The sequence below is a fragment of the Salvelinus sp. IW2-2015 genome, linkage group LG20 (assembly GCF_002910315.2).
Source record: "Salvelinus sp. IW2-2015 linkage group LG20, ASM291031v2, whole genome shotgun sequence".
In the NCBI taxonomy this organism is placed as follows: Eukaryota; Metazoa; Chordata; class Actinopteri; order Salmoniformes; family Salmonidae; genus Salvelinus; species Salvelinus sp. IW2-2015.
Genome location: NC_036860.1, coordinates 27564060 through 27586147, shown reverse-complemented (window position 1 = coordinate 27586147; position 22088 = coordinate 27564060). Strand labels below are relative to the sequence as shown.

General features: G+C 41.3%; 1 protein-coding gene across 1 annotated transcript in view; it reads left to right on the top strand.

Moving 5' to 3' along the window:
- Positions 1–22088, top strand: part of LOC111981964 (kin of IRRE-like protein 3) — a 308738-nt gene that overhangs the window by 197154 nt on the left and 89496 nt on the right. The window contains exons 4-5 of the mRNA XM_024013468.2: positions 15053–15210; positions 17076–17226. Of these exons, the coding sequence (XP_023869236.1) occupies positions 15053–15210; positions 17076–17226 (309 nt within the window). The remainder of the gene's footprint in view (positions 1–15052; positions 15211–17075; positions 17227–22088) is intronic.

The window sequence follows — 22088 nt, the reverse complement described above, 5'->3', positions numbered from 1 at the left end:
GTGCCGTGAAAGATTGCTAAATAAAACATGAAGTTAACCCTCGCTWCATACATCTATATGTCCTGTGTGAACCTCTGGCTGCCTTCGGGCTGATTAACCAGTGTTTTTCAGAGCAAAAAGGATTTTCCCTCCCCTCAGGAGTTTAGCGGTTATTAATGTCAATCTTTTGTCATGGATTAGCCTTTACTCCAGACGTATTCACCCCCTGTGCCGAGCAATAAAATATCAATCAAACTGAGGAGAAGCAGCACACACCACCTCGTCTACGAGACCGCCTCTTGCCTGCAGCCATAGAGCCATTGCACATTGACGTCCCAAACTCMCTGAACTCTTCCCCCCAACAGTGGCAGTTTTTTTGTCACTGTAACCTTGCTATGGTGATTGATGTCTTCTCATACATAGCAAGCTGATATTGTTATCCCTCATCCCAACATCCTCCCGTCCTACCAATCTGCCTCTTATTTAATGTCAAAGTGGCCCAGGCTATATAAACAAGCGCTAGATTGGAGAGGGAAAGGTAGTCTGCTGTACTTTAGTGACAAACATTGATCGCCAGTTTGCGCTGTTCTGTGAAGRGAGTAGTACRCAGCGTTTTACAAGATCTTCAGTTTCTTGGCAATTTCTCTCATGGAATAGCCTTCATTTCTCAGAACAAGAATAGACTGAGAAGTTTCAGAAGAAGGTACTTTGTTTCTGGCCATTTTGAGCCTGTAAWCGAACCCACAAATGCTGACGCTCCAGATACTCAACTAGTCTAAAGATGGCCAGTTTTATTGCTTCTTTWATCAGGACAACAGTTTCAGCTGTGCTAACATGATTGGGTTTTCTAWTGACGAATTAGSCTTTTAAAATGATCAACTTGGATTAGCTAACACAACGTGCCATTGGAACACAGGAGTGATGGTTGCTGATAATTGACCTCTGTAYGCSTATGTAGATATTCCATWAAAAATCTGCTGTTTCCAGCTACAATAGTCATTTACAACATTAACCACRTCTACACTGTATTTCTGATCAATTTGATGTTATTTTAATGGACAAAAAAATWGCTTTTCTTTCAAAAACAAGGAAATTTCTAAGTGACCCCAAACCTTTGAACGGTAGTATAATATTTATATATATATTTGATGAACATTTTTATTTGACCTTATTGCTATTAGCTCATACAAACGCAATGAATAACATATTCACTACATGGAACAACAGATGGTCCCTCCCAAAAAAGATCTGTCATATTTCTGAGAGATATAAAAAGATCAGGAAATATATATTTTTTACATGTATTTAACCTCTTATTATTGTCACTAAACAGTCTCCATATACWCTTCCATACATTTTTTCAACTGGTACCGGGGGACCTTCAGAYGAGTCTTGTGAGGCCTGTTGGCATCCTAGAGCAAAACAACTGACAACCGTGTTCGTGAGAGTCTCACCTTTCCACAGAGGGGTCATACTCGGACGCTACAGACGATTTTGTGAGAAGACCGATTTCGGTATGTCTCATGGTCTGACAAACACAGCTCAAGCTCTGTTACCCTTCACCGCAGATGCAAAGGTGGGACATCGGCAGATGCGGTGGATTGAGATGCATCCAATGCAAAAAAACATTTAAACTGACCGATTTTTATGGGTATTTTTGTATTATGCTAATTGGATTTCCGCGGGGGCGCGGACATCAACTCTAGGGGGTTTGACATGCATCAGGTAATTCATCCACATTAWATAGTTGGACAGAAACCTAGATAGTGACATTCCCCTCTATTAATTTGCTTGAAATATTTATCTAACACAAAAGGATGATGATTCTCTGTKGGGGAACATTTTCGTTTGAGCAATCTTTTTTTCTCTCCAAACGGATAGAAATCGGCACRATACAAATGCTATCTGTTGTATAAACAAGCTTGAATAAAGCTCAGCTAATTTGTGTAGAGCCCAAGAATGATTACAGCATCAAAACCCAAACAAATGAACAATATAATAGAAACGACGATTGGAGACCATTTGTACGTTCAGCTTGCCTCCTCCTTTGCCATTTTTCTGAATTTTCTGCTGTCACGGTGGATTCAGAACACTAGACGGTGGAGAGAAAATTCCAGCTCATCCAATCTGAATTTGAACACTCCCCCCTCTCTCTTCTTCCTCTTCTTCTTCTCTTCTCTTGAGCTGTGGTGGTTCGAGGGATTGGCGTTGTGGGCCACTGGGCCATGTCTGTCTGGTGTTTCGTAGCATGGCAGGATGCTAGSGAGGTATCCATCATTACCTAATGATAGTCAGCAGGGGCATGTCGGTTTCAGCCCGCCACCTGGCCAGGCGCTATGTGAGAAATGGATCTGGTAACACCTCCCATGAAGGGTCGGTCCCTGGATGGGTGACAAGATGCTGCTCAAAGTTGTGTTGGAGGGCCAGTAGGATGCACTCTTTCCTCTGGTCTAAAGTAAGATATCCCAATGCCCCAGGCCAGTGATTGGGGACATTGCCCTGTGTAGAGCGTCGCCTTTCAGATGGGACATTAACCTCTCTGGGATATGGGGGTCGCTAGCGTCCCAAACTGGCCAACATCCAGTGAAAATGCAGAGTGCCAAATTCAAATAAATTACTACAAAAATGTAACTTTCATGAAATCACACATTAAATATACCAAATTAAAGCTACACTTGTTGTGAATCCAGCCAAAGTGTCAGATTTCAAAAATGCTTTACGGCGAAGGCAAATGATGCTATTATCTGAGGATAGCACCCAAGCAAACAAACACAGACCATCATAATTCAACCCTCCAGGCGCGACACAAAACGCAGAAATAAAGATATAGTTCATGCCTTACCTTTGACGAGCTTCTTCTGTTGGCACTCCAATATGTTCCATAAACATCACAAATGGTCCTTTTGYTCGATTAATTCCGTCGATATATATCCAAAATGTCCATTTATTTGGCGCGTTTGATCCAGAAAAACACTGGTTCCAACTCGCGCAACATGACTACAAAAGTTACCTGTAAGCTTTGTCCAAACATTTCAAACTACTTTTGAAATACAACTTTAGGTATTTTTTTTTACGGAAATAATCGATAAAATTGAAGACGGGATGATACCGGAGGAAAACAAAGTGTAGCTAGCTTTCAGGTCACGCGCCTCTAACAAAGAGTACACTTCCCTCGAGCCTCATTCTGAACATGGCTACTTCTTCATTTCTCAAAGGAAAAACCTTAACCAATTTCTAAAGACTGTTGACATCCAGTGGAAGCGATAGGAACTGCAAGAAGGTCCCTCAGAAATCTGGATTCCCAATGAAACCCATTGAAAAGAGAGTGACCTCAATTTTTTTTTATCTGAATGGTTTGTCCTCGGCGTTTCRCCTGCCAAATAAGTTCTGTTATAGTCACAGACATGATTCAAACAGTTTTAGAAACKGAGTGTTTTCAGAGTGTTTTCTATCCGAATCTCCTCATAATATGCATATATTARCTTCTGGGCCTGGGTAGCAGGCAGTTTACTTTGGACACGCTTTTCATCCRGAYGTGAAAATACTGCCACCTATCCCAGAGAAGTTAATGAGGGGAATACGTTTTTAATCCATTTTAGAATAAGGCTGTAACKTAACAAAATTARGGAAAAGTCACGAGGTCTGAATACTTTCCTAAATGCACTGTATGAGCCTTACTCTTGAAATTATGAGATAGGAAAGTAATGGAGCAAATCTCATTTCAATCTCAAATATTTTTTTGCAGCATATATTGCAGTGGTGGGCCGCCGCTACCGAATGCGCTTGGAGGAAACACTGGGTCTATTTTTAGTAACCTGTTGAAATAATCTCCAGTTMATTTTCCTTTTGTTTCATACACGGCTAACRACTACTCCACAAAGCTGAGGTTAAWTAATGTCACCCCAGACTTCAGGAGTAAATATGAAGTAAGKTTGGTACCCAGACCTTTACCTACCCTTATCTTATTCGAGATACAGTATTGACTGCTGTATGTCAAAACCAAGTCAGCACTTTTTTTCTGTTATTAAAATAATTCAATTTCATTATACATCTAACAGTTTTAAAACAATGTGAACAATACTACATGTTTTAATGCAACCACTGTATCTGTGTTGTGTCTGTTTTACAGGAGAGACAGTATTTGTGGTGGAAAAGCACTTGTGTGTGCCCTGAAATGAGTAGAGGGAGTGGAAGAGACACAGAGAAGAGATGAGAGAGAGAGAGGGAAAGAGAGGAGGGGTACAGTTGAGCAGAGGAGAGGGTAAGAAATGGGGACGAGAGTAAAGGGAGGGAGGGAAAGACAAGAGAGAGTAGAGCGAGAGTGGAAGATGATAGAGCAATTAGAGTGAGGGGAGAGCGAGGAAGAGAGTAGAGAGAGGGGGGAAGAGAGGAAGAGAAAGTGCAGAGATGGAGGAAACGGAGAGAGAGAGGGTAAGGTCAGAGAGAGAGAAGAGACACTTGAAGTGAGCAGTGGGGGGGGGGGCAAGGAAAAGTGGTTGGCAATATGTTCACTACAGCCCCCAAAAGCATTTAAGTCCATTTCAGGGAAGCAAAGAATATATATAATAAGGCTTTCACCTGCTAAATAAAATCTGTTAACGTCAATTTAAGACTTTTTTTTTTTATCTAAAGGATAGAGTATCACTGATGGTTTTTTTACTTCTTTAAAGTGAACTGAATTGAGGTGTTTCTCCAGTGTCGTTCGATGTATTTTAATTCAGAGCACCTAACCTGGAAAATGTAAGCATGTGTAAAGTACATACCCRTTCTGCATCTTAAAATATCCTTGATGTTTCTCTTTAATGGATTTATTTTGCAACTAAGTGAAATTAATGTGAAATATGCATGATTTGTGGCGTTTTACCACTTAAATACCCTGTAAACCCCGTTTAAGGGGTGTTGTAAGGTGTTTTTAAATCTTCAATAACACCTTATTTTGCACATAATTAATTTGATAAATTAAGGACAAATTTAGGCACACATAATCCTGGATGCTGATTGGTTAAAACCGCATTCCATCTGGTGTCTATTCCACAAGTTGCCACTGGCTAAATCTATGACTTTGAAATGCCTATACACTCTGTTCCATCTCACTGTGCAATCCACTGTCTCATCAGCCCAGCCAGACAAACTCCACTGTAAAAAGCATCTAGACATTATCTCCCATTTCTTTTAGACTAGCAATTGGTTTTCAATAGCGGAGATCTGTATAAAACTTGAGGTCTGTCTCGCTGACATTTGCARCATTGTTTCATTTTTTWAATTCAATCTCCAGCTGTCCCATAGCAATAAACGTGTAGGGGTCGGGAGTCTGGACAAGATAGGCAGGCAGGCAGCTTTTTTCAGCCAATCGAAATAATCAGCTAGCATAATTTTTTATGGACACACAAAGAAATGCCAATAGAAAACAGGTCAAACGAAACGAAATGCAGATAGTTTGCAGTCTTTCAAGCTTCAGTTTGAAGTGATTGGGCCAGTAGGAGGCACCCTTTCATCTGGTCTAAAATTACCCTGTGTAGGGTGCTGTCTTTCGGATGGGACGTTAACTTCTCTAGGGTATGTGGAACGGTAGCGTCCCACCTCGTCAACAGCCAGTGAAACTGCAGGGCGCCAAATAAAAAAAAACAGAAATCCCATAATTTAAATTCCTCAAACATGCAAGTATTTTACACCATTTTAAAGCTACACTTGTTGTAAATCCAGCCAAAGTGTTCGATTTCCAAAAGGTTTACGACGAAAGCACACCAAACGATTATGTTAGGTATGAGCCAAGTCACAGAAAAAGACAGCCATTTTTCCAGCTAAAGAGAGCAGTAACAAAAAGCAGAAATATAGATAAAATTAATCACTAACCTTTGATGATCTTCATCAGATGACACTCATAGGACTTCATGTTACACAATACATGTATTTGTTGTTCGGTAAAGTTCATATTTATATCCAAAAATCTGAGTTTAGGCAAGACGCTACTGTCTCATTTGGTAAAAAGCCTGAGAWAATGCGGAGCRCCATATTCAAATKAATTACTATGAAAATTACTATAAAATCAAACTTTCATTAAATCACACATGAAAGATACCAAATTAAAGCTACACTGGTTGTGAATCCAGCCAACATGTCAGAATTCAAATAGGCTTTTCGGCGAAAGCATACGATGCTATTATCTGAGKATAGCACAATAGTAAACAAAGCGAGAAGCATATTCCAACCCTGCAGGCGCGACACAAAACGCAGAAATAAAAATATAAATCATGCCTTACCTTTGACGAGCTTCTGCTGTTGGCACTCCAGTATGTCCCATAAACATCACAAATGGTCCTTTTGTTCGATTAATTCCGTCGATATATATCCAAAATGTACATTTATTTGGAGCGTTTGATCCAGAAAAGCACAGGTTCCAACTTGCTCAAACGWGACGACAAAATATCTCAAAGGTTACCTGTAAACTTTGCCCAAAAATGTCAAACTACTTTTGTAATACAACTTTAGGTATTTTTTAACGTTAGTAATCGATAAAATTGAAGACGGGATGATCTGTGTTCAATACAGGATTAAAATGAAATGTAGCATGCCTTCTGCACATGCGCTTCAATCAAACAGGACACCTGGAGTGACTCGACTTCAAGATGGCCSTATTTCTTCATTACACAAAGGAATAACCTCAGCCTATTTCTCAGGACTGTTGACATCCAGTGGAAGCCGTAGGAACTGCAAGCAATTCGCTTAGAAATCTAATTTCCCAATGAAACTCATTGAAAAGACAGTGACCTAAATAAAAAAAAATCTGAATGGTTTGTCCTCGGGGTTTCGCTAAATAAGTTCTGTTTTGCTCACAGACATGATTCAAACAGTTTTAGAAACGTCAGAGTGTTTTCTATCCAAATMTACTAATTATATGCATATCTTATCTTCTGGGGATGAGTAGATGGCAGTTGAATTTGTGTATGCTTTTCATCCAAACATGAAAATGCTGCCTCCTACCCTAGAGAAGTTAAATGGGTGTCCTGACTCTCTGTGGTCACTAAAGGTCCCATGTCCATTATCATAAGAGTAGGGGTGTTAACCCCAGTGTCCAGGCTAAATTTTCAATCTGGYCCTCATAMCATCACGGTCACCTAATCATCCCCAGKTTACAATTGGCTCATTCATCCCCCCTCCTCTCCCCTGTAACTATTTCCCAGGTCGTTGCTGTAAATGATAATGTGTTCTCAGTCAACGTACCTGGTAAAATAAAAAAAGATTGTGTGTTGTTGACTAGCTCCTCTGAACAACAGTGTCCTGACAAGAACACACATTTTCTGTGCCTGGTGAAATCACGCATCATTAGATCATTCTTATTAATGTATCCAAATATATGTAACTTGAAAACAGCTTAAACAAATGCAAATGCAGCTACTTTGCTGTTATTCCCTCAATGCCGCTGTTTCGTCTCGGGTCTGACAACACCCATGCCTATATCCTCCAAACACAGGCTTCTCGGATATTATTACTTAAATTGAATGCATCTCAAAGAGGAGCCAGTCTTTGTGTGGAATGAATCTGATCACACCTCATATGAAGGGCATCATTGTCTATTGCGTGTGAATTGGCAGTGAATAATAAATGAATGGCCTCAAAAACACATTATTAAGGAGTGAATAACATCTGAATCTCCGAGAGGAGCCATTATTTGTGGGGAATGAATCTGGTTCTGGTCACACCTTATATGATGTGCCTTATACATTGTCTGTGACATGTTAATTAGCAGTGAAAAACACCTTAATGAGATGTTTTCAAGCATCCACAGATGGTGGATTGTTTAGGACTGTGTTTAACTCACTTCTCACCAGACCAATCAATCTGATTGATGTGTGGAATAACCCAAACCACCTCATCTTAACACATTGGAATCTTTGTCGGGATACTGTAACTACTATCAGAATCTAGTCAGTCTAATTAATTCTGTCGATAACCCTCCTATTTACTACAACATATTTAATTTTTGGACGGATAAACTAATTTAAACAGATTATTCACGTTTCCTCCTAATTAAAACTTGGCTGATGGCTGTTGCCAGCTTTGAAATRTCTTTAGCAGTGAAAACTTGTTAATTGCTTTAGATCTGTCATGGATTCACAGAGGAGGGATGGGAGGCATGGCCACAAGTATTTTTCTTCCTACTTCGTATTTGGCACAACAAATCCTTGCCGGCACGAGAGACTGAAAGAATGTCTTCATTCTCTTCCATTCTCCTCCTGCCTGTACATCAGTTGACACTGTGCCCCTCCGGAGTCTCCAGCCAGAGCGGTGAAACAAATTGTACATTATCTCGGGCTTAGGGACCCCGTTTAAATAACTTCAGTGGCATCTCCCTTATCTGGAGAGGTAACGTTCACTAAGGCAAGGTGTTACGGTGTGACAGGCAAACRCTGGCAAGTCCTCCTGCTGCGAATGTGACGCACACAGACACAGATGTGCTGCCAATCTCCTTCAGTGCTGTTTGTTGGCGGTGGAGACTTGTTACTGACTCTTTCAATTCAATTTCAAGCGAGTGAAGGGCTACAATGGCATGGATAAATGTGGGGGAAATGAGGGTGAAAGCCTAAAGAGGAGGTAGAAAACTTAGGCTGGTAGAAGATMATTTGTCCCTAACCAAATCTCCAGAAGAAAACGTTTTCTCTTGCCTGCAAAATCCTGCCCTGGACACGTTTTTATCTGGATGTTGGGTTGTGCGTGCCATACCATAGAACTTAGAACGTAGCGTAGAACTTTCAAGAAGGATACGCCGACAGCTCTGCATGTGTGTGCTAAGTGTATGCKAACAGCTGACGTGAAGAAGAGGATGTATTAAGTCATCCATCTTAAAGTTTGGAGGGTKAGAGTGCGAGGGTGAAGGCACAAATGTGGCACTGCCAGTGAACCCACCATGAAAGTGATTAATCGGTCCCGGCCACCAATTCCTGCGAGGCGGCCATCTTAAGATCTCACAACCAGATCCAGGTACATTTGAAAATGGGAAAATCACATTTTCCCCAAGTCATCCTTCTACTCAGTTTATTTCCTAAACTAAATAGCATTTTTTTCCTGGCAATTTTCCCCATCTACAGAACTGAATGACTTGGTCCCTCCTAAGGGGTCAGTGAATCAAGGGGAGAGAAAGAAAATGTAATTTGGTGACAAAAAACAAGGCTCTAGTGTGGAGAGAGAGAAATAGAGAAAGAAGGGGAGGAGAGTGGGCTTTTTGCATCCAGCGGCAGTAATTAAAGGAGGGGGTGCTTAGTCCACCTCTATTTAGGCCAGCTCATGAGACTGGCCACGTTAAATCGTCAATTTGGAGCCATTAGGCCGTGCCACATTCACAAACATGGTAGAAATGATGATGGGGTTACTGGAAAGGAGGGCCCCATCTCTCTCTCTCTCCCTGTCACTCTCCCCCTCTCTCAACCCCCCTCTCTCTTTCTCTCTCTCTCTCCCTCGCTTCCCTTGCTCTCTCTGGGGTCTAACTTGGCTTCGGAGACCAAACATCACTGCTGATGTTGTGAATTAGGCCCGTGTAATGAGTCACGCAGTATTAGCTCCTTTGCCGACCCATTGCAAAAGTGCCAGCTGGTTCCCTCATTTCTGACATCACGGACGACACATCACAAGACCTGGGAGGGTGGTAGGGTGAACTCACTGCACTGGTCAGTATTTTATGTGGAGTTCCCAAGGCCTGTTGCATAGCTGGTGCATACCTCTAAAATGTGTGTGTGGTTGGTGTCACCTCATGCTCATCCAGAGTCTGATGCTGTGTCCCAAATGGGAGCCTATTCCCTATTTAGTGAAAAAAATTGAGAATAGGGTGCCATTTTGGATGTGGCCTAAGACAAGGAACCCAACAGCATGAAAAGGCAGGCAGGCAGTTGAGGACAGATGGCTAACAGTAGCGGCTTGTCTTAGATAATAATGTAAATGTGCTTGTTTATGATATGTTGTGCCAGTGACAGCTGTAGTGTTTGTTGATTTAGCATCACAGACCGAGAGATATTGAAAATGGTCCCCTGTATTGCACCAGTCGGCGCAGAAAGGAGCCCCATGAATTATTCACTGCATTTGGTTTGCTTTCAGTCTCTCTTGGTCAGCGTTTCAAATGGCACCCTATTCGCTATATCGTGTGCTACTTTTGAACAGATCCATTTGGTCCCAGGTCAAAAGTAGTGCACTAAATAGGGAATAGGGTGCCACAAATGAGACTGAAAGCAAACCAAATGCAGGTTGTCAACCTGACATTATTGTCTCCTTGCTGGTCTCATTAGTGGATAGGGAAGAAATAAAAACACAAAGATWATTTTTCTTCCAACATCACAATATAACACAGAGGATCACCACTGATTTGAAACCTGAGACTCCACCTTGTCAATAAACAATTTTTATTTATTTTTTATGTTAAATTAGCGTGGAAACTCAGGGAGGAAATTGCCCCATTATGACTTGATTTTAGAGTACTGATAATGTATAAATRTTGACTGGTACTCCACCATTACATCACCTTCATGAAATGACTTAAAAATGACTTCAAATTTCAATGTGACCATTTATTCTCACTGTATCCGTTCAAGCTGTGGGGGATGTTTCACATTTCGGATCTTCTTCATCTTCAGATTTGAAAATATTTGATAAATGTATTGTGCAGATTTTGGTCAAGGKGAAGGTTGTTGTAGCCTGTACTTTATTTACTCTTTCACTTTTTAAACTATTCTTGAAGTTACTTAAAAGTATATACAGTGAGCTCYAAAAGTATTGGGACAGTGATCATTATAAAAAAAAAATGTGGCTCTCTACTCCAGCTCTTTGRATTACAAATTATACAATGACTATGAAGTTAAAGTGCAGACTGTCAGCATTAATTTGAGGGTATTTTCATTGATATCGGGTGAACTGTTAAGAAATTACATCACTTTATGTACATAGTCCTCCTGAAAGAGCTTCAAGTTCCTTGGTGTCCACATCACCAACAAACTAGAATGGTCCAAACACACCAAGACAGTCGTGAAGAGGTTTTCCTGAGGGCCTATTCCCCCTCAGGAAACTAAAAAGATTTGGCATGGGTCCTGAGATCCTCAAAAGGTTCTACAGCTGCAACATCGAGAGCATCCTGACTGGTTGCATCGCTGCCTGGTACGGCAATTGCTCGGCCTCCGACCGCAAGGCACTACAGAGGGTAGTGCGTACGGCCCAGTATATCACTGGGGCTAAGCTGCCTGCCATCCAGGACCTCTACATTGTCAAATACACCAGCCAYCCCAGTCATAGAYTGTTCTCTCTACTACCGCGTGGCAAGCGGTACCGGAGTGCCAAGTCTAGGACAAAAAGGCTTCTGAACAGTTTTTACCCCCAAGCCATAAGACTCCTGAACAGGTAATCAAATGAAAACCCGGACTATTTGCATTGTGTGCCCCCTCCCAACCCCTCTTTTACGCTACTGCTACTCTCTGTCCATCATATATACATAGTCACTTTAACCGTATCTACATGTACATACTACCTCAATCAGCCTGACTAACCGGTGTCTGTATGTAGCCTCGCTACTGTATATAGCCTCGCTACTGTTATTTTTCACTGTCTTTTTACTGTTGTTTTTATTTCTTTACTTACCTATTGTTCACCTGATACCTTTTTTGCACTATTGGTTAGAGCCTGTAAGTACGCATTCCACTGTAAGGTCTACACCTGTTGTATTCGGTGCACGTGACAAATAAACTTTGATTTGATTAGTCCTCCCATTTTAGGACTATGTATTCACTTATATGTGTATTAAAGTAGTCAAAAGTTTAGTATTTGGTCCCATATTTCTAGCATGCAATGATTACATCAAGCTTGAGACTACWACATTTTTGGATGCATTTGCTGTTAGTTTTGGTTGTGTTTAATATTATTTTGTGCCCAATAGAAATGAATGACAAATAATGTATTGTGTCGTTTTGGAGTCACTTTTATTGTAAATAAGAATAGAATATGTYTTTAATTACTTGTACATTAATGTTGATGCTACCATAATTATGCATAGTCCTGAATGAATCATGAATAATGATGAGTGAGAAAGTTACAGATGCACAAATATCATAGAACCAAGGAATGCTRACCTCTCACCATTTTTGGGGGGTTATGATATTTGTACGTCTGTAAATGCAATGCTCAATGCTTGAAATTGCRCGATGCCACTGGGCTTCCACCATTATAAAGTAGTTAACTGGGTGGGGATTCCTATGAGTTGGGAGCAATCAGCMAATGAAGAAGTGCAAGGTAGCCTCAATGGCGCTGCCCATGCTGTCACAAACGCTATAATGGCACAGATCGAAAGATGAGTCCTCTATCTATATCTATGGCCTGTTGTATCCTCCCTCTCATTGGTTATAATGGTCCCATGTGATCTCGCCTTCTACCGGCTGCCTTTCATCTTTGAGGACMTGTATTACCATTGTTACAGCGGTCACTTGACTATCTTGTCAATATAATGGACAATCTTTGGCTCTACCAGTCTCATTGTAACTGTGCTGAACAAAGATGGCTGACAAAAGTGAAAGCAATTGCCAAGGCTCTAATCAGTCCTCCCCCAGCTGTGAGGGATGAGTRWTGAGCAAAGAGGCCAAGTCATGCCCTAATGAAGTCAGCTAGCTCTCTCAAACTCCATCTCCATCACACACTCTTTCTCTAACTCCCCTGCTGCTGCCAACGTGCCGTATAAGGCATTTGTCTGCATGTAGAGAGCTATACCTCTCCTAATTTACCCCTGGGAGGGAAGAAGAACGGATGACGCTAATGAAGTGAAAGCAGCGAAGGCAGTAGTGGTGATAGAAGGCCGCGGTGGTGATGYCCAATGTCTAAGTATTGCATTGAAGTGGTGGTGATGACAATAGGCCTTATTTTGTATCTGTTTCATGTAATATGTTACATATGAAGTGTATGGAAGTGCATATTGAGCATGTTAAGGGGTGACAGAGAGATCATTGACAGATGCTGCTCTCTCTCTCCCCTTCTCTCCCTTAATCTCTTTCTGCCAAGCACTCAGGATGTGCCAGCTGCATGTTGCCTTTGATTTAGGCGTGCCCCAGATCTGCTCTCTAATGAGCTGAGTGTTTAATCAATAATTCCCTGGAGTTTGAATACAAATCTAGGGTGATCAGAGCTGGTTTCACACAAGAATGTAAGTGTCATTAACGTGCTGGGATTCGGCGAAACTCTCCCCAACCAGCTACCCTCTTTCCTTCGGTCTTTCTTTCTGCCTTTCTTTCATTCTTTCTTTCTTTTCATCTTTCTCTTGCATGAAAGGAGGCAGACTCTCTGGTTTCTGCTTCCTCTTTTGCCTCTGAGTAATCGCTCACCTGTGAGAAGTGTCAGACCACACAAAGCAGTAGCAGGGGTGAGGATGATGATGTATAGCCCCTATGCAATGCAGTCTAAGTGATTTCCTACCACTGAATGTGYATTTGAAATGTAGGCTACTTGTTCATGATGATGTACAATATTTGGATTTGTGACTACGTTGAATTTATATACTTCAGCCCCCATGCTGCTTTGAAATTAAGTGTATTTTATTCTACAGTGCCTTCAGAAAGTATTCATACCCTTTGACTTATTCCACATGTTGTTGTGTTACAGCCTGATTTCAAAATGCATTAAATATTTTTTCACATTTTTCTTTTAGAAATTCTTACAAGCTCTGTCAAGTTGGTTCTTGATCTTGCCATAGATGTTCAAGTCAATTTAAGTCAACACTGTAAGTAGGCCACTCAGGAACATTTAATGTCGTCTTGGTAAGCAAATCTAGTGTATATTTGGCCTTGTGTTTTAGGTTATTGTCCTGCTGAAAGGTGAATTTGTCTCCCAGTGTCTGTTGGAAAGCAAACAACCATGTTTTCCTCTAGGATTTTGCCTGTGCTTAGCTCTATTCCATTTATTTTTATCCTAAAAAACTTGCAGATGACAAGCATACCCATAAMATGATGCAGCACCACCATTTTTGAAAATATGAAGAGTGGTACTCAGTGATGTGCTGTGTTGGATTTGACCCAAACATAATGCTTTGTATTCAGGACATAAAATATGTTTTTTGCCACATTTGTTTTCAGTTTTACTTCCGTGCCTTATTTGTATTCTGTACAGGCTTCCTTCTTTTCACTCTTATGAAAGTTAGTATGTTGGAGTAACTACAATCTTGTTGATCCATTCTCACTTTTCTCCTATCACAGCCATTTAACTCTGTAACTGTTCTGAAGTCAAAATGTACCTCAAATTGAAATCTTTGAACGATTTCCTTCTCTCCTGCAACTGAGTTAGGAAGGACGCCTGTATATGTGCAGTGACTGGGTGTATTGATACACCATCCAAATTGTAATTAATAACTTCACCATCCTCAAAGGGATATTAAATGTCTGCTTTTTTTTTTACCCATCTACCAATATGTGCACTTCTTTGCGATGAATTGGAAAACCTCCCTGGTCTTTGTGGTTGAATCTGTGTTAGAAATTCAGTGCTCGRCTGAGGGACCTTACAGATAATTGTACGTGTGGGGTACAGAGATTAGGTAGTCGTTCAAAAATCATCTTAAACACGATTATTGCATGCAACTTATTATGTGACTTGTTATGCACATTTTTACTCCTGAACTTATTTTAACTTGCCATAACAAAGGGGTTGAATACACAACAAAATGTGAAAAAAGTCAAGCGGTGTCAATACTTTCCGAAGGCACTGTACGTTTTCTTCCCGGACTGAAACATCAGAAGTGTTACCCTGAGTTGGCATACAATGTCATAGCAGAGCCTGTTAAAGGGATAGTTCATCGAAATTGCAAAACAACATATTGATTGCCTTTTACMCTTGCATTGGTTTTGGGCCAAACATGCTGAAGATTTAGCATTTAGAGACAGTGGCAAAACCTAAGCATGGATTGCTGTTTTACCATGTCTATAAACTGCTTACAGGGCAAAGAAACCAATATGTAATTTGTTGTTTGGATGAACCACTATTGTAAGTCTTTAACTGCTCTACAACAGTACACATCTAATAGAAAGTAATGCAAATCAAATAAATGCATCTTTATGGTACTCCACAGTTCCCCCTGATGACCCTGTGATTGTTGGAGCGCCTGTGGTGAGCCTAAGGGCCGGCGACCCCCTCAACCTGACGTGCCACGCCGACAACGCCAAGCCTGCCGCCTCCATCATCTGGATCCGCAACGGGCAGGTCCTGAATGGCGCCATGTACTCTAAGGTAAGGATGTGGGCGTAACTTCCACTAGGGATGGGGCAGGACATGTCCCCTCCCATTCTAAAATTGCAGTTTTATAATTTCACTGTAGCTACGGATCTAGACTGGGTATGGTTTGGGCTAGTTTTGATTGATCTCTGTGCTGACCTGACTCTTTCAACAGGACATCGCTATTTGTACATATTGAAACAAATTCAACATCTTAACCATTACACCAAGAGATTCAAGCGGACTTATTAAGGTTGCTACAATGTCCCCTTCCTACGGAAAGAGCGCCCATCACTTTTCTATCTGCAGTCGCTCATACCCAGACTTTGATGGCATCACAGTAACATCATCCCACTTYTGACACCAATGTATAGAATTCAGGGGGTTGCACTGACCAGAACTCCAGTGAATGTCAACCTGACACCATAGCTGTTACGCCAAGAGATCCAAACCTCTTTGCTACATGTACTGTATGTACTGTAGGTACTGTATTTATTAATGGATACATTCAATACATACTAATAAAACTGTTATTATAACTCTATACAAGACAGGAATCTAGATAAGTTGCACTCACTAAAACGTTTTAAAGATGCATGCACTGAAATTGAGTTTACATAAATAAATTGATTGTGCACCTGAAATGTGTCTTTTGGACCTTGATAAGAGGTGTGCTCTCTCTTCCCTCACTTGGAGGAATCCTTCCCACTCTTCCTCTCTTCTCCTCTGTTTACTCATCCTTTCCTCGAAGTGTCCTGAAAAAGGCCTCGCTCTGTCAGTTTAATGGCAGCTGAGATTTTTTATTTGAWTCACGGGGCAAGATGGACGTTTTGCTTTAAACATGACAAAAAAGAGAAAGCATTCCAACACTCTACATTATGGATGTGTTCATGGGCAATTTGTTCACTTTGTCAGCCCTGAGTAGGAAACTGAGAAAGTGAGAGGCCGCGTTTAATCTTGCAGTGTGATCTTGCTCGTTCTGGGGTGAGTCTAACCCACACAAACTGACTGGAGGGCGCTCCCTTCACTCATTGTAAGCCCATGAATTAGACACAGGCAAGCCACTTAGACGTATTTATTTCTATATCAGCGCTCTCCTTCCTGATTAATTAAATGTCTCAAAGCTTGAGAAATGTTTTTGGCGTTTTGAAAAAAAGAGACGACTATTTTGGGAAAATAATTATATTGGGATCTTGATGGTTAATAACTGACACGGAGAGTGTATAGCTACTTTGTTAGTACTTAGTATCAGCATCTGTATAGAACATTCGAAATGTGTCACATTTGATAATGATTGCATCATATTGAGTACACGTCACATTGTTAGGATGTCAAGTCTTTTTGATTCATCTGAATCTGTTAACAGCTCCATTTTAGACGCATCAGGATAAATCATTTTGGAGACAGAGATGAAGGATGAAGCTGGGTTTTGGAAAAACACACTTTGAGTCAGATCATGACTTGGCTTGGCATATCAAGGCATGCAAATGGAGGCAAACGATAGAGAGACGACTGATTCCATCTGTCCAGTATGACATCAGAAATCTGCAAGATATGTACAACTAAACTCTATAATATGTAATTACAAATATGTTACTACCACGTTATTACTATGTAATTCAGGGCAAGCCATTCTTGAGATTCATGAGGTCATACAGTTTGTWTATATTGCATGATGTACTGTAAATCGATTGCTACCCACCTACTGTATTACTTGCAATGGCAGTGATGTGTGCTTGCCTTATTTGATGTGATGTGTGCTTGCCTAGTTGCTCTAGTCACTTTGGATAAAGATGCTAAATGAACACAGTGTAAATGTCATTTAAATAAGACATCTTGTGATGATAATAGGGACCTCTGGTCTTGCATTGTTTCCTCAGACACTGTTGCGGGACGAGCGAAGGGAGAGTACAGTCAGCTCACTCTACCTCTCTGCCTCCAACATCGAGACAGGCCAACAAATCACCTGTCGGGCCTCAAACAAGGCCTTGCCCAATGGGAAAGATGCCATTGTCACCATCGATATCCAACGTGAGTACAGCGCCCTATATCTCACACTAGCTCACACTAAACTCATCCATTGGTATATCTCTTTGAACAATCAAACACTGTCTTTATCCTATTTCTACTGCAGAATTCTACCCCTAACATTGCACATGCTAACCCAACATCTCCAATATTAGTCTTTTGGAGGGTCCAAGGCTGGGTTTTGACAAACACTGTCGAAATGTGAATTCTATTAATTGCAGCACTTCCCATTCAAAGAATAATTCACATATTTGATATTGTCTGGGAGCACAATGGAAGAGATAATGTGTTTGATGTCGTGGTCTCAGCCAATGAAAATCAATGTTAGTGTTTGCTATTTGATTCTTCCTGTGTGTGCGGCCATTGTGTGCACTTCTCTTTCTTTCTTTCTTTCTTTCTTGTGCTCAACCTGCCACTAATCATTTATACAAAAATACTATCAAAAGAGATTCCTTCCGAATAGTGAAGGAACAAAATGCAATTGTCAGAAGGTATTATTTGATTACTAAAACCATTTGCCATAAGTTTTGATTTTGAACAAAGGGCTTTTGCATCCCTCACAGCTCATTCAAAGCTATTAAGTTTGACTAATAAAACTGAAATACTATTCAAGGATTCATTACGTTTGACAGCTCCATTCTTCCTCATCGTGCATTCTTTTTATTTTTGTGTCTCATYCAAAAGGAATCCTCTCCCCAAGCCTTGACACGGGGAGAGACAGAAACAAGAGCGCTAACTGACTAGCTGTTGTTGTGTGTACTGCCAGAGAGGGGCCTAATMGTTTTGTCATGAAAAACAATGGCACATTTTTCCCTCGCGGCAAATCAACTGCTGTATAAAAACAAATGTTTGATTCAGCTCTAGCTCTTTCTGTTTGGGTAACCTTGAGTTTGCCTGAAATAAAAGATATACCTAGCAGGCAGCAGCAGCAACACTGGAGCAATAGTGATGCCGTTTGTGCTCGAATCGATTTGGGTAATAAGGTGAATCTGATACCGATCGTAAGCGGAGCTCGTTTGATAGGAATGAACTGCAACAATGCAGAGTTGAGGACAGGACTCTCCCCAATACACCAATAGTGGTGGAAGAACAAAGCCCCCCAAGAGTAACACACTCTATTGGCATGGCAAAGCTGTAGGAATCAATTCTCCTCAGGATGGAAATGTGAGAGATGACGACCCCCCCACCCCCCCGCCATAACAGACTGAGAAGAGCTTGAGCGATGGGTCTGCCTTTAGCACTCAGCATTAACCTTACTGATTTCCAATTGGGCATTTGCGTGGGCCCACCTAAATGTGTCTCTTGTTTCACTTTGCATGCGCATTCAGCAGCAAAGGGAGGGGTGGGGGGGGTAAAATAAAACACAAGGAAGCAATTTAGAAAAGTGGAAAGCCAGACATAAGCCACTAGCCACAGGCTCCCCTGTTACCGAGGGTGGGGGAATGGAAACAGGTGTTGGATGAATAAGTGATGACAGCGCGTGGCGAGGAGAAGAGGCCACGAGGCTCGTAGGGGTCCTCAGGGGGGCGCTGACTGCCACAAGGGGCGCCCTACTGTCACAGTAGCTAGTTAATATTRATGAGAGGCAGCTGGTTTGGGTGACGGTGGCGGGCGGTGTGGAAAGAAGCACACACACAAACACATGCCCCATAATGCATTGGGCAGAGGGCAGACAAACATGGGGGAGGAGGGTTAGCTTGGGACACGGGGCCCGTCTAGTTGGCGATTCCTAGCTCTCTGTCTATGTGAATGTGTTCCTGACCACCTGAATATCTGTGGTGATCCACTATGCAGTAGAAATGAGCACTGTAGAGTTTTATGTCTCATGGGTTTCATGACCACATCTTTATAACAATTCAATATTGATGAGATGGTAGACCATGTATCTAGAATGCAATCATCTCAGCACACACAACTCCCATGATGCTCTTCGGCACAACCCCAATACACACCCCCTCCCGACCTACTTATATTGTCCCCATTATGAACCACAATTATGAACAAACTTACAAGCAAGTATCTTGGTGCCCGTCTATCTCTCGTAGGGTAACGGTGGTCAACGTGACTCTCAATAACAATGTCTTTAGACTGTGGTGAAGGCATTTGAGTAGCCTGTGTCACAGTCTCGTCACATCCTTGAGTGGGTGCGGCTGATTCAGTGTCCTGAGAACGTGCCTGTGAGCCACTACTGGGTCAAGGTGTCACCCAGTAACAGTTCTGGACCAGACAGGACTGGCGGTTCTTTCGGTGTGGCTTTACTCAACAGTAATGGATCTGTGTGCCTTTTTCAGATGACATTCTATGCAGTCTTAACAGTGTAGGACACAGTCTGAGCAATGTCTGTAGCAGCAAACCACTTTGGTCCATTGAGGTAGTTCCTGGCTAAGACAATTTCTCTTGGATTGAAAGGGCTGTCCTTTGCTCTCAGTTCACAACATTTGACTTGACTCTCCTATTGACGTTCCAATGTCTCTTTTGTGTTCGGAGGTTTGAGAAGGTCAAAGCTGTTGTGGAGATCTCTCTTCATGAGTAATGAGGAATGTTCTTGTATTTGTATTTGTATTTATTATGGCTCCCCAGCTACTCTTCCTGGGGTCCAGCAAAATTAAGGCAGTTTATACAATTTTAAAAACATTACAATACATTCACAGATTTCACAACTCACTGTGTGCCCTCAGGCCCCTACTCCACCACTACCACATATCTACAGTATAAAATCCATGTAGGATAGAAGGACGCTGTTCAAGCGTTGGTGCAGTATCCCTTGACCCTGAGACGCTTTCAATGCATGTTTCATCGTCTGTACCAGGGCTTGGAACCAGTTCAGGGAACAGAACCGAAAACCGGGAAAAAAATGACATTTTTCAAGGAACAGAAACGGAACCTGGAACAAAAGTGATCCATACTGTTCCGGAACAGAAGCGTTATTTTAAAAACAGGGGAACCAGTTAATAACCAGTTATTTTACATTCCAGGCATTTTTTTCCAGTCCCACAACAAAATGCAAAGCCTTCACTCTGTCACTCAGAAACATATTCCAGTGTCTGCCTGCAAGCTCAAATTCTTTGCCTGTGCATTTATAGGGTCCCCCCCCCTCCGGAGCATAGGCTTCTGACTATACTGACGTTACATTGGCACTTGATTCAGAAGATAGGGAGAGAGATTTTTAATTAGCTAGAGATGAGATGAGGGCAGTGGGAAGGTAGGCCCCTAAATGTCATGTAATCTAAGAAATAAGGTGAGTAGGCAGCCAGTAAATTGCTATTAACTTTAGTGAACTATTAACAGAATATATTTACAAAAKAATACATATAGGAGCAGTCAGCATAATACATCAGGATGCACAACTGCAATGCGTTTTAACTACTAGAGTTTCCTCAAGAAGCGTTGAGCTAGAGACGAATGGATAAACTTTTTCAATGCTAGTTAAGATTACTATAGGCCTAGTTATCAACATTTCACGTTGGATTTATTAATTTCAAAAACGTAAGACGTGTTTTTAATTCTGGTACAGCTCTACACACACAAGCTTGTTAGCTAGCTAGTTCAAGCACATTCAAAGTTACTCCATAGAAGCCGCTCCTCCTAGGTATAATTCTGTGGACCTAATTCATATAAYGCCTGTCATAAAAAGATGCCCAGCGCTTCAAGCCTCCTCCTCAAMCATCTCTCGCTCTTTCCCCACCTGCAAAATTTCAGTTGCATCTTGCTCCATAGTCTTTGTCTGTGCATCATGCATGTATACAACTAGCTTGCCTGCTCTTTCTGCACTGACTGATGAAGTAATTTAATTAGCTAAATGTAAAAAACTTGATTTCACAGGTTAAAAAAGGAAAAAAGGCCTCCCGAGGGGTGCAGCGGTCTAAGGCACTGCATCGCAGTGCTAGCTGCGCATCTACAGATCCTGGTTCAATACCAGGCTGTGTGGATCTGTTCAGAACTAAACAATTGCAAAATAATTTCCAACTCCTGGTTTGTACAAACTTTTCTTCCAACCTATTGGTTGATGGATGATACGGTGCAGACCTGATGTGCTATACACCAATCACCGGGAGGAAAGTGGCCATTCGTAGGAGTGGCGATCCGATGGTTACTGAAAATCTTCTTTTGGCTGATATGCCCTCAATTTTCATTTTGGAACAGATTGTTAGTTAACCATTAATGAAGCAAAGACATGATTTAATTAGTGCCAGAGAAACCAAGATGGCGGACGGAACACAGCAATGTAGATAACCTCAAGATTAAAACGTAATATTCAATATCGGTAAATTAGACTAAATATTWGCACTTCATAATCTGGTGGGTAAAAACCTTTAATCTGGATAACAACACAAAACAAATCATAAAACTAGAGAAATGTATCAACAAATATTACGAAAACAAGCAACACCCAAACATGACGGAGAGTAACACAGGGGAACCTATCGGCAAAACAAAAATGTGACTCTTCTACAGACACAGACAATTTAATCTTTTCACCACCGGGAATGGTAAAGGTCGAAACCGATCTGTTAAAATCAATAAATGACAAACTGTGCATACTTGAACTAGTCAGCAAATATATAAAAGAGTTTAAGGCAAGCCTCAAGATGAGTGACGAAAAAGCTGCGACATTGGAGAAAGACACAAACAAGTTAAAAGGGACAGTCAATAAGATTGAAACCGAAGTYAATGAACTTAAAAAGGAGAACATCGTTCTGAGAGAAGACTTRCTTGACATACAGACTAGATCCATGAGAGAGAATCTGGTAGTTACAGGTATCCAAGAGAAAGAAGGAGAAGTTCCTGAATGTGTAGTTAGAGTTCCTCCTTACAGCGCTTCAGATCCCACACGAAGCTATCGACAAAATCCAAGACGAACATAT